General features: G+C 40.6%; 1 protein-coding gene across 1 annotated transcript in view; it reads left to right on the top strand.

Annotated features, from left to right (window-relative positions):
• large1 (LARGE xylosyl- and glucuronyltransferase 1) overlaps positions 1–13,857 on the top strand; it is a 102,646-nt gene that overhangs the window by 38,231 nt on the left and 50,558 nt on the right. Inside the window, exons 4-6 of the mRNA XM_010741761.3 lie at positions 1,868–1,950; positions 11,151–11,274; positions 11,519–11,690. Of these exons, the coding sequence (XP_010740063.1) occupies positions 1,868–1,950; positions 11,151–11,274; positions 11,519–11,690 (379 nt within the window). The remainder of the gene's footprint in view (positions 1–1,867; positions 1,951–11,150; positions 11,275–11,518; positions 11,691–13,857) is intronic.

The following is a 13,857-nucleotide window of genomic DNA, read 5'->3' as shown; positions in this document are numbered from 1 at the left end:
ATACATTGTTTCTACAAGACCTCAAGCATATATTTGGACACATTCATTTCTTCAGGCATATCTACATATTTACCAATAGTGTATACATACACATACATATAGATATAAACCAACAGGCTAATATAGGCAGGATTTATCATTTAATTTGTATAGGTACAGGTAATGAAAGTAAATCTATATACTCTGATGAAATCAGGTATAAACAGCACCATCTTATCGAACAAGTATGTTTTCTTATTGTTCCAGATCTCATGCGCAGACCCAAACCAACAATGAATGTGTCCTCCATAACATGTACTGTATGTGAGTACATGAGTGACACAGAGTGACACAGAGCCACACTGTGGAAGTTTTGAGACATGTTCTGACACACTGCTGGTTTTGATCTTTACATGAAGACAGATCTTAAATAAAATCAGAGCTATGCTTTGATTTTATTCCAGAACACACACACACGCACACACACACACACACGCACACACACACACACACACACACACACCCTGTGCTTTCTCACTGGCAGGTGTGTGATTTGTGAGCAGTGCTCGGAGAAAGGATATGCCCTCTCATGGTTTCTTATCACCGTCTTCTACCTGCCTCGCACGTCATCCGTCACTCACGCTCGGCTGTTCAAAAAGGCCTGTGATTGCCTGGTGGAGCAGAGCTCCTTCAGGGTCGGAAGAGGAGAAATCAAGAGAGGCGAGGTCTGACTGTAGAACCCCTCCAGCAGCGGCCCAACATGACCTATTACTATTTAGAGGGTTAGTCCAGCTGCCCCGACCCCAGCAGGGAGATTACTGTAGAAACTGCACATGGAGTTCTGACATGTCAAGCTGGCATCAGGGACTTTTGGAGCTAAAATTGGAGCCATAACCCAGAGCTTTGAGGGAAGTCCAACAGAATGTTCACATACTGTTAAAAATCAGCTGGAGGGGTGCTTTGCAAACTTTTTCTGGCATGCACCCCTTCAGAGGCTGACAGAAGTTTAAGATTGGGGAAGCAGCTGAAAAAAGGATCCAACTTGAATTTTAGTAAAATAAAGGTGAGATGGTCTTCCATGTCCGCCCCTATATTATAATAATAATAATAACTACTCTGCTAAATTAAAGTGGTACCTCTATAATCATCATTTCAGCTGAGAAACACCACATCACAGTGCTGCAACAAGACATGTCATAGAAATGAGTCATACTGTGAAAGTTATGAAACCACCAATTGAAGTAGAAATAGAAATGTCAAGTTGAGGGAACCAAAAAAAATCAAATTCCAGTACTCACGGATATAGGTTTGCTTGTAGAAATGGGCAACACAATGTTGTTGTCCTTTCATATATGGATCTTCACCCTGTGGACGCAGGTGTCTCAGTTCTGTCTGCACTCACTGTCCTTGGTCAAGGTTAACGTCTCAGACTGATGTGCATACCAATGAAAGAATATCCGGAGGGAGGATCTTTTTCTTCTCGTGTCAATGAACAGAAAGCTGAGTGGAGATGGATTAGCACAATCCAACGTAGCCGTTAAAGTTTACAGCGTGGAGAAAACAATCCTGAATGTGGCTGCAGGGAAACGCACCGTACGCACTGACTCCATGTTACTATGCTTGATTAATTATTCCCTCCATGCTTTGATCTGAGTTAATGTTCCACTGTATGACTTGTTATGAACGCTGTTCTCTTCTCTCAGTCAAACAGTACTTGTGTTTTCATGTGTAAATTTCTTTTTTTTCTTTTTTTATTCCTGCTCCATAAATTTAAATCTGTCAATATTTTCTCCCCATGATGTGCAGAACGGATTTCTGCAGACTTTTTTCTATGCATGTCTCATAATCCTCTAATCCTCCTGCTCTCCTCTCCTTATTATCTCCACAGACCATCCACGTGGCCATCGTATGTGCAGGTTACAACGCCAGTCGAGACGTGGTGACGCTGGTTAAATCTGTCCTGTTCCACAGGTACAGCAAAGCTCTTTACTTCTAACCCTAGAAATGACATTTGTGTTGTAGAAAATGTAAAGCTGGGCGGATCATGTAGTAGCCAGAGGTAAAAATGTTGATACATAAAATGTAAAAACAATTTATTTTTTCATGTTTATGCATGAGTGAGGTTGTAGATTTGACTTAAGAACCATCCACCTGCGACCCGGGGTCGGTAAAGCAGCAGCTTGTCCCTCTCCCCTACGACATATTCCAGCTCCTTCTCACCTCAGCTGGATCATTCTGACGTGAAGGAGCAGCAGCTGTCCGAGCTCCTTACCTGATCTCTAAGCCTAAGCCCAGCCAGCCGACAGAGGAAACTCATTTGGCCTTGTATCGCTGATCTCGTTCTTTGGGCTCGTGACCACAGGTGATGTTTGGAACGGCTTGCTCCTCCGCTCCCTCTTCCCTGGTACTGCAGACGCTGTACCAACCTGCCTGTCAATCTTGTGCTCCATCTTCTTAACAAGAGTGAACAAGACCTCGAGATACTAGAACTCCTTCGCTTAGGGCAGTAACTCACCCCCAACAAGGAAGCAGCATTTCACCATGGTTTGAAAATATATACCAAAAACCGGATGGAAACACATCAGTAACTAAACAAACACACTAGCAAAGGTAAACCGTCCTGTGCTTAGCCATGTTAAACTATGTGAAGTTATATGCCAAGTGTGTTACCGATCCATACAGAAGAGAGTTGTGTTGGTTGGTTTGTTTGTTAGCTAGGAAAACCGTTGGTCCAATCAAGTGTCCGTACTCTGCAGTGTACGTTGTTGAAGGAAGCCGGTCACTCTGTGTGTTCTCTTTACGTTAACGGCTTGGCCGGTCCGTTTAGAGCAGAGGTGAGAGCGGAAAGAGAGAGAACAACGGGGGACCTGGGGTTTTTAATGACCAGGTCAGGGGATCGGGTTACTGTAACAGGAAGTATTTCACAAAAAAAGTCCATTCAGTTCACACAATAAATGAAATTTATACGTGGACTCTCAACAGTATCTGTTAGGACTCCTAACCCGATCTTAACCTGAACTCAAACTCGTCTTGACCATGACTCATATCTTGAACTTGTTAGGCGGATTTCAGCGAGGCTCTCATGTCATCTGATTAAAGAAGCCTCTTAAGTGTTCTGAATCATTTCCTTCTGTAATGGAAGAGTGGCCTCCCTGGCATCATTTTCAGCACTTAAAGCAATGTCTATTGTCAACAAGGCAGAGCTGCTCTGAGCCAATTAGAAAAGCTGCTCAGTGTGATCAAATAAATCTGCTGTTAGACCTGAAGGATTAAAAAAACCAAGCCAGCTCTCCCATAAGTTGACGTATAAGCACTTACCTGTTAAACAGCGTGAAACATCACTTGATGTTTGGTATGTGCCATTAGTCTTATGTAAACATGAGTAATGAATGGTTTATTTAGTGCTGGAGGTGAAGGATACATTAGTAATCGGTGTGCATTCAGCTTCAGAGCTTCTAACAGCACTTCTTCTTAATTAGCTCTGGAGTTTTAGGTGAATTAATCATAAGTGCAGTGATAATTCCATTTTATACGACTAGAAACTCAGCTTTGACTCCTGCTGGCACGCACACCTTCAGACTGTGTCATTTATTTTCTCATTTATGACCACAGAGACAAAGCAGCACATTCCCTTTGTATTCTTTAATCACGGCTAAAGAAATAAGATTTCTATCAGGTTAAAAATATTCACCCTGATGGCACCATGGGGCTTTATGAGAGAGTCTAACCACTGCTGTGTTTATTATGTCTGCCAAGGAGGTAATAAACACGCTACAGACACCTCAAACATCACTGAAGAAACAAAAGACCTTGGCTGTGGTCTGTGCTCTCTCTCTGTGCAGGAGGTGAGACCAAGTCATTGTTTTGTAAGTCTTTGCACTCGGTCACACAGACCAAGTCCTAATCTTTGAGTTATTCAATGCATTGATTCTTGGAAGACTTTTAAAGAACACACTTTTTAATCTTTGGGGAGACTTATCAAGTATTATCAAGTCCAAACAGATACAAAGGAAATCAACTGAGATTATTTTGTCATCCTTTCAAGTTCCTCAAACAGAAATTGTTGTACTTGAAGATATTCTAGTCTCTACTCTATGATCTAGTCCAGGGGTCGGCAACCTTTAACACCAAAAGAGCCATTTGAACCCGGTTTCCACAAAAAAAAAACCCACTGAGAGCCGCAAATACTTTTTGACATCTAAAATGGAGAAAAAACGCATTTATTAGAAAGTAAAAAATAAACATACTCTTATTAGTGCTTTGACTACCCTTTTGAAGATGGGCTATAAAGTGTTACTTATGAAATCCACAAAGTGCTACAGAGAAAATTAAATTTAATTTCTAATGAACACATTTTGAACATTCTGAGTTCTTGAAAAGCAAATGAGTCTGCCCAGACATCATTGAACGATCTATTTTCCTCTGATATTTTTCTTTTTTTAGATTTCTCCATATCTGGCCTTGTTGGGGTTGAAAGTTGGGATAGCGTTCGGGCGGGAATACCGGCTTTCGCGAGTATGACGTTTATTTTGAGCGACAAAAAACAATAAAATATACTTATTTTATTAATATTTTAATATTTAATATTTCAAGATCGCATCAAGATCTTCCAATTTAGAACTAAAACACTAAAACAATAACTAACACAAATAAAATACACATACAGTATTTTCACGACCATAAGGCGCACCGTACGAAAAGGCGCAGTCTACACACACATATGGCGCACCGCCTTACAACAACACACACACAAGCATACAAGTGTGCGTATTTAAAAATAGAGCGGGAGCAAAACTGAGTTTGATTGTGCTTTATTTAAGTCTTTATTACAAAGTACTAACATTTTTTAAGCACATTACCACAGCACACATTAGCACATTGCCGGTAATCGTCATTAATCAAACCCATCGAAGTCCTCATCCTCCGTTTCTGAGTTAAACAGCTGCGCTAAATCAAATATGCCAGTTCCACTTTCTTCGCTGTCAGAGTCACTTTCCGTGCCGTGCGGCCCCTCGGAAATGATGCCGGCTTTTGCGAAAGCTCGAACAACAGTGCCAGTAGACACGTTAGCCCACGCATCTACAATCCATCCGCAAACTGTGGCGTAACTTGCCCGGCGCTGCCTGCCACTCTTTGTGAAACTGTGGTCTCCATCGGTCATCCATCGCTCCCACGCCGCTCGCAGCCTTACTTTGAACGGCCGGTTCACACCGATGTCCAGCGGAGTTCCTTTGTCAGACCTCCCGGAATAACAGCAAGTGCAGCGTTCATTTGTTTCACTTCTTTTTTCACATCGGCTGTGAGATGGGCACGTTGTTCTCAACACAGGTTTAACAACACACATAGGGCGCACTGCACTATAGGGCGCGCCGCACATTTTGTAAAAAATATAAGACGTTTATATGCGCCTTATGGTCGTGAAAATACGGTAAATACTTTTTTAAAGTAATTTATTTTCCCAAGCCACTCGGAGCCGCAGTGTAAGGATGAAAGAGCCGCATGCGGCTCCGGAGCCGCAGGTTGCCGACCCCTGATCTAGTCTATTCATGCATGTACTGTAATGCAACAAGACTTTTAATAGTCCAGATTTGAATGAATGACATGACATTATGCGCTGTTTGTCTTGGTTTGATCTAGTTTTGTTCATTTCTAACATAATCTAATCTAAATCTTAACATTCATGAGTAACAAAATATATGAATAACTGAAACAATGATCAGTAATTAGCTTTTGTTGTGTTTGAATGGTAACCTGCTTAATGTAGCTGTAGCTACAACATATAAACATGAACATGATTTAAATCTGAATGCAAAATATAAAGAGTTCAGCTTTTTTCTGTAATTCTGAAAATCAATTTCCAAAGGTGAACGTGTTAAATTAATAATAAGGCGGGGCGCTGTAGCTGGCCCTGGTTCGAGTCCCGCATCGGAAGGCTAATTTACTGCATGTCACTCCCCTTCTCTCTGTCCCCTGCTTCCTGTCTATCTTCAGCTGTACTATCAATAAAGGCATAAAAAAGGCCCAAAAAATAATCTTAAAAAAAACAAACAAAAAAAAAAACGATAAGGTAAGAGACACCAGAGCTCAGCATCATTGCCTCCAGGATCGCCCCCACAACATTGTGTGAAGCAGTCTAAAGAGTGAAGTATGATGCCGACCTCAAGAATAAATCATGCAGCAGGTTAGTCCCCCCCGATTCATCAGCTGACCGTGATGACTTGGACAGAAATGGCCTTTGTTGTTGAGGACAGGTCACCAGCAGCATAGCTAATGTGCTAACCTCTGCAGCTCCTGTTTAATCAGAGGGGACGTTTAAATGTTGACTCACTGTTGTTCTGCTGCTGAGTGACAAATATGTGAGTGGACAGACGAACGGACAGAGAGGTCAGCCTATTGGATAGTCGTCTGATAGTGTGGGGCAGACTGCTGAATGAGTGAAAGGATGGGATGGGACAGTGATTGTCAAACAGTGCCTGACCCGGCGATAAACTGTCCTATGCCTTTTATCAAGTAGCTCTATTTCTTTCCTATATTGTCAATTTGTGATGAAATATTGATAATGCTATAAATTCCCCCTGAAACAAGATTTAATTGATACTTGCATCAGTTGCTGTACTATGTTGTCAGTTAATTTTCAGCAGCAGTATGTTGTTCAGTCGACACTGTAAATCAGATATTTGCCACCAGTTCATCTCGTGCCTCAGTGATGGAGAGCACTGTAGAAGTGCTCTCACTGTGCGAATGATGCTGTCCCAGCTGAAAGATGGCCTCTTTCTGCTGTATTCAGTCAGACAGTGGGGTGTCTCATCATTCTGATCCGTCTGTATACGTCCTGTCTGGATAATCCGAGACCATCCACACCAGCAATATAACAGCATCAGTCATCTGTTTAAAAGCTTTAAATGACTTATGTATTCCTCATAAGTGACCTCTTGAGACTGTATGAATGAGAACCATTCTTTAAGAAGAAAAAATATATGAATTATTCTAGAGTTGTATAAAAAAGTGAAAACAATTTTGCAGCAATGGATTTCACAAACTGGACCAGTAAAAGGTCATCGCTGAGAGCTTCTTCTTGTTTCTTTCATATTTGCCAGAAGTGTTCATGATGACTAATGGCGGTTCAGTTGGTTTGCACAAAATCAGATCAGTTTGAACCCATATTCCAGACTGGACTGGCAGAGCCTGAAACCGATCCAACCCCAGCACCATAGCAGACAACGTCATATGGGTCGCGTTTCAAAAGGCAAAGACAGGACGACAAATTAGAAAATTAGCTGCCCCAATTAGCCATGAGGGAAGAAATCTCAACTGTGTGATCTGCAACATTCTGCATATACATTAGAGAAAGAGCTGCTTTTTAATGATGCTGCTATGTGGAATGACTTAAATAATATATACAATTGTCAGCCTATACAAACATGACCACGCATTTTCTCCTTTCAAGTGGTCCACTGTAGCATTGTCACATTTTGCCTTGCAGTGTCATGTTTTCAACACATTCTTATTTTTGGTAAAGTAGACAATAACAAGTAAGTAAGATTCAGTTACACTTTTAAAATAAAGCTACAAGAAAACCCTTGGTTGGTATACTGGCCTTTTGGTTTCACATGGACATGGACAGCAGTATCATGGGTGAAAGACCTGTTCCAATCTTTCAAGGCAGACTCTGGTTTGGCTTGAGACCGGTGGGCTGATGACTTGCATTTTAGAGCTACAGTCATAATATTGTCTGATTTATGACTTTCAGTATGCCAGCAGGCATTCTGTCACTTAAATGGCATAGTCACAGTAGAGGCATCATTTTGTGTTGAGTTTATTTTCTATGGTGACCCTATATTGGTCTGTAACTACTGCTGATATCAACTCATCAGTTCTGGCACATACTTCACAAGAAATGCATTAGATGAATGCTGACATTGCTATTCAGAGATAACCAACACCAACCAACATTGATAACCAACAAACTGACTCAATACAGTTTTTACTAAACTAGATTGAGATGTTTGTTGTTCTGTCTGTCTGGAAGTCACTTTGAAAAAGTGTATGGATGAAATGTTCATAAAATATGTTCAATAAAGCACAATAAAAGAGATTTGCTCTAAAAAGAGGACTAGCATTGTGTCTACTAAACAACATTCTGGAAGCACTTACTGTAGTAGGCTAGTGTTGAAGTATGTGATTAAGACCCTTAACTCTGGATTTGGTAAAGACTGAGATTGATTTATTATAACTACACAATATCACAAGATTATTAGAGTAACGGGCAGTACCCTGACTTTGGGTATTACAATCAGTGTTTGGAGAGAAAAAACTTTCTCATTACATGAAGGTAAAAGTTCAGGATAACCCTTCACCCCTCTGGGCAGAGGGGAGCACAATGAATCTACTGTATCTGTGTCCCTTCCGAAAGTCTTTATTGGGACAAGATAATAGTATTGTATTATGAAGATTGGATGATTAGATTAGCTTGGGCACAACTCTGATAATCAGGATGTACTTGACATATTTGCTTCCTTATTGGTATAATCCGAGGCACCCAGTGAAAGACTTGTTGCTGTTTGTCCAGAGGATGCAAAGACCTTTCCATCTGCGCTGCTGCTGCTGACAGCTTGTATGGAACCAGAGTTCCGATACATTTTGACAGCTTCCAGCCCCCAGTACTTATTGAGCAAGTGCAGCTGACACATTCATTCCCAAAGTCATTCAGCACCACACACCCCAGGGTGCTCACATCCTCATCTTGGTGTCACTATCTCTTGACCTGATTTAGGAGTCCTGAATACCTATTTTGCACACACACCCATTTTTCATGTGTTTGAGCTGATGTGAGATGCAGAGTCTACAGGCTTCTTATGATGAAGCAGACTGGTCATCCAGTCTGGTGAAAAAGCTCCTTAAATGTGTTGTTTCTGCTTTAACATCCTCAGAGCTTCATACACACATTCCCAAACTACAAACTGAAAATTGTACTCAAGATCTAGTTTCTCTCTTGAGCTTTCAGCTGCGTCACATGGTCTTCATATGCAGATGGAACCGTAGATGTAAAGTTACTGTGAAAACATTGTGAACATCTTATATATTCACTGAGAACAGGGTCTCGCAAATCAAAGAAAATGGACACCAATTTTACAACAAGTTTGGGCATTGTTTAAATATTATTACAACTATGGATGAAAAGATACCTTAGTCTCAGAACTGATACAAAATATTGAACCACACTTTGGGGAATGGAAGTGTTGTTCCACAAGACTGCTTATCTTTCAAGAAAGGTAGAAGATAGAAGTTCTGAATTGTTCCATTTTGTCAGAACACAGGGCGATATATCAGAACTGTGCCCAAATAAAATTCTGATCTGAATCAGCTTTCTGTTCAAACATTGAGTGAATGAAACTGCAAATCTGACATTCAGGCATTTAATGCAACCTTTTGGTACATGACAGTTTTTCATAGTGTACCACAGGTTTGATACCCTCACACACTAAGGTTTGATGTCCAGCCCTTGTAAAAAAAAACTCTGACTACTGACCGACAGAGAAACCAGTGAAATCAGTTGTATTATGTCATCTGAGGCTGTGGGGGAGCTTTGGCAATCTATCATATGCCTTCTGTTAAACACCTACTATAAGGGAAACAGGGACTACATGTCAGGATATCTAAATGTTGCTGCATGAGTTTTCCTATTATTATTATTATTATTATTATTATTATTATTATTATTATTATTATCAACTCACAATACTAAATAACTGCAGTACTCTCTGAAATTAAAAGGCTGAAACTATTCTATATATTTATTATTGTCACAAAATCCCATGTGCAAACCAAACAATGTGTTAGAGCATATGTCAATACTTTCTGACTTTTTTGTCTGTGGCTCTCAGCTACAAACCCATTAATTCCCACTGAACATCTAATTCTTTATAAAGATCATACGAGCTTTATTTTCTAAAAAAAATAATAAAATTGTAATTTCTTCAAACAGCTGCTCACTGTAGTTTGAATCAAACGTTACTCAAACGAGAGGAAATGGAGCAGAGTGCTGGAGAGTATTTCCAGCAGTGGATTAATCCACATTTGGTGCTCTAGTGAATATTTTTGGCAGCAGGTCAGTGTGTGAGTCAAAATAAGCTTGTGTGTGTGTGTGTGTGTGTGTGTGTGTGTGTGTGTGTGTGTGTGTGTGTGTGTGTGTGTGTGTGTGTGTGTGATTTCTTTCAAAACACATTAAATATGTTGGAAAATATTTACTGAAAAGACATTGAACGATATATCACTGAAATGTGGAGTTAGAGGTTCAAACACTTTTTCACCAGTTTTCAGTCCAGGATTTTGTGGGCGGTCCTTAAGGGGTGGCTTGATGACACACTGAGGCCACCCTGAGCATACCCCTGCACCCCTAGCAGAGAGATAGAGATGAATTCACTCACTCAGAGTGTTTCAAAGTTAGTCATGTCATTTTCTGAACTCATCTGACACGTTTCAGTCGCTTCAAAATGGCTGCTTGACTACTTTTGGGAGTAGGGGTGGCTTCAGCACATTCAGAGGACACGCCTGGAGCTGAGAATACTGGATGGTTAATAACACTTTCTTCTTTGGTCTGACAAGCTCATATTTATTTATTATTTAACAAATACATATTTATTCTTACTTGACATGGACTTATTCGCTCTCTTCTGTGTTCTTGTCTCCCTCTATCCTGTTCGATCTAATGATGTTCAGGGTTTTAATTATATGTCTTAACAAATATAATGAATGCATAAATCCCGATGTGCAGTGTAAACACTCATAATGGTCTGGTCATTTAATACAGCACCTGCTTGATATTTCAGTAACATTCAGTGATACAAAGTTGAACAGGTAGAGGATGATTTTATGGGAATTCCTGCCTTGATAGTTACTTTATTCATTTAACAGTGCTAATAAATCCGTTACCATCAGTATGATGTAAATATGTTGGATTAAGCAAAAAGACTAATAGTCCCTGTGCAGTTTGATGTTTCTTTTCTCTCCACTGAATCCAGACATCATCTGTAGACTCTTCTGTAGAAAGACAGATTGGGCCTTTTAGTATAATTGTAGTAACGAATTCTCAGGGTGAACTTGTTGAAGTTTAGTATATTTGAAGCAGGATGTTGCTGTGAACTTATTCGTGTATGTGTGTGTGTCCACAGGCGGAACCCTCTACATTTCCATTTCATCACAGACTCCATTGCTCAGCAGATCCTGTCCTCTTTGTTCCATACCTGGATGGTTCCTGCAGTCAGGGTCGACTTCTATGACGCAGATGAACTGAAGGTGAAGAACACAACTCCTCTTCACCTCACTAACTCCCAGCTTCCCCCAGAAATCCTCCGAGCTGCACTCAGCTGCACTTCACTGCTATCATATAGTGCTTAATGGTCTGACTGCCACCTTCTTTAATTATATGGAGAAGTTATGAGTTCTGTAAACTGTTTAGATGCTCTTACATAAACAACACATTTTGAAAATCCAGTCAATTGAACAGTTAATGATCCCAGCCCTGCTCTGGTGTTTTCAGTCTGAGGTGTCATGGATCCCCAACAAACATTACTCTGGAATCTACGGCCTCATGAAGCTCGTGCTCACCAAGACGCTGCCGTCTGACCTGCAGAGAGTCATCGTCCTGGACACGGACATCACGTTTGCCACTGACATCGCTGAACTCTGGGCCGTCTTCCACAAGTTCAAAGGTAAGGTTCAAACTGTGTACATGAATATTTGACCAGTATGGCTTTGTAAAGCCAGTCACAGATTTTATAGACCACTCACTGATTCTGCTCTCTGAAATCTGAGCAATGGAATAATCAGTATTATTGTTAGTTGCAGGCCTGTAGTATGAATGATCTCCCCCATCATTGCCCAGTGACGGCAGCACAGAGTCAGAATATAAATCTGTCACAGCACATTCCTGTCCAGAGGCGGGCCTGTCGGTCTTCCATAATCTTTTCTCTTACCACATGTTCTCCAAAAGTGCCTGATTCATTACTCATGTAGAGAAAATTACCACCATGACTCATCATGTAGGATCCTTCTTGTTGAATGGATGGTGTTTGGATCAGCCGGATAAGACGCTGTGTTCGACACAGGTGGTGGTCCTGCGATGAGCCCGAGGAGTAGTTCTCCATCTTTTCATAAACTGCAGCAGAAATGTTCAAACACACGCCTGCAGCTGTTAATTACTGCCGTTTTAGTTGAGACTGCAGTGGATGATGATCGAGATTTAATAATAATCGTTTATTTGAAAATGTCCAAATGTGTCTTGAGGATAATAAACTGAACTTTTAAATAACTGAAGAAATAGTTTGACATTTAAGGTAACAAAATTAAAATACAGAAACATGGTTACAGCAATGTTACTCTTTAAAAATATTGACCTGTGTATTTTAATGAACCGTTCTGTCTCTTTTTAAACAAATCAGAGCCTTCTTTTAAATGTACTGTGCTCATAAATAATCTTAAACAATCAAAAGACAAAAGTCAGCATTTATCATGAACGTGCAATCTTTATGATCCGTCCCTGGATGAGATATGAAGTGCCAAGGAGTTATGGAGTGTGACAGAGTGCAGGGGAGATGGAAAGGTCTCTCCAAAGGCTTCCAGTGTTCTAGGCTGTGTGACGCGTCATGTTTTTGTAGTCGTGACGGGATGAATGAGCATGATAGAAATGAGGATTAGGTCCCTCTACAAAAGCAAAAAAGTAGTTGTGTGAAAATCGAGAGCGAAGAGCAGACTCTGGCTACTTTCACACATCTTCACACCTGGTTAATGCACAAACAACTATAGAACCGTTACACAACTGTTACGTAACTATTTGTGACACTTCTGAATAGCTGTGAACAACTGAGTAAAACTTGTTGAATTCCTTCCAGGAGAGACAGAAATGTGCGACATGATGTCTCACCCCTCTCTGTTACAGCCGGTGTGTCACTCTGTCACTCTGTCTTCCACTGAAGCTGATGGAAACCACCATGAACCTTTTTGTCTTAACCTGATCCTTACAAATGCGTCACTTCTGATTCTGCCATTTAAAAAGGCTTTCAGACACTGTTGGACAAACATTCTTCTGAGCACAGTCAGACAGGCCGGTGTGGAGAGGAGGACACAGAGTCCTGTGAGTATTTTTATTGATGAAGGGAGAAGAGAGCGTAAAGACTGAGGAAGGCACGTAGGCAGGAGCAGAGAAGGAGGTGGAGGTGAGTCACTTCAAAGATTTATGGGTATTGCTGTCCTATAGTGCAGTGCAGCTAGCAGGGGTTTGGATCAATCTTAATTAGCAGTTGACTCCAATGCAGCACCTCTGCCACCCACTCCCTTTGCTGTCCAGTCTGGCTGAACTGTTTAGCCCCATTATGTTTAAAGCATTACAACAGTCCACTAAGGCACACTCAATAACTGTTACTCTCAGGCTTTAAGCTTTCTTCAAATTACCAGTTAATATGCAAGCTTATAATGATGGTTAAGAGAGCTGATACAGCGCCGTGATTTAGCCAGCACAGCTACTATTTTATCTGCTCGTTAACTTTATCGAGCCACATGCATACGAGGGATGATAAAAATGTTTATTTGTACAGATCAATTTACTCAAAGCATGCATTGATTCATGCAATCAAGTCTTTCACATACAGTAACTATGTTCTGTTCTAAATATATGCTCAGCTGTAGAAATTACTGTACATTCTGAAATCAAATAAAAAAATTAAATTAATTACATAATGACCTAGTCTCAAATAATAGTGACCAGCACTGACATATAAAAGTGGCTTTTTAATGAAGACAGGAGATGGACAGTGAATTTCTCAACAACATTGCGATTCACTCTCTGAGCTTAACACTGAACAAAACAACTGTCGAATTAAA

The sequence above is a fragment of the Larimichthys crocea genome, chromosome XX, assembly GCF_000972845.2.
Source record: "Larimichthys crocea isolate SSNF chromosome XX, L_crocea_2.0, whole genome shotgun sequence".
Taxonomy (NCBI): domain Eukaryota; kingdom Metazoa; phylum Chordata; class Actinopteri; family Sciaenidae; genus Larimichthys; species Larimichthys crocea.
Note: the sequence above shows the minus strand (reverse complement) of the source record. Positions and strands in the feature narration are given on the sequence as shown.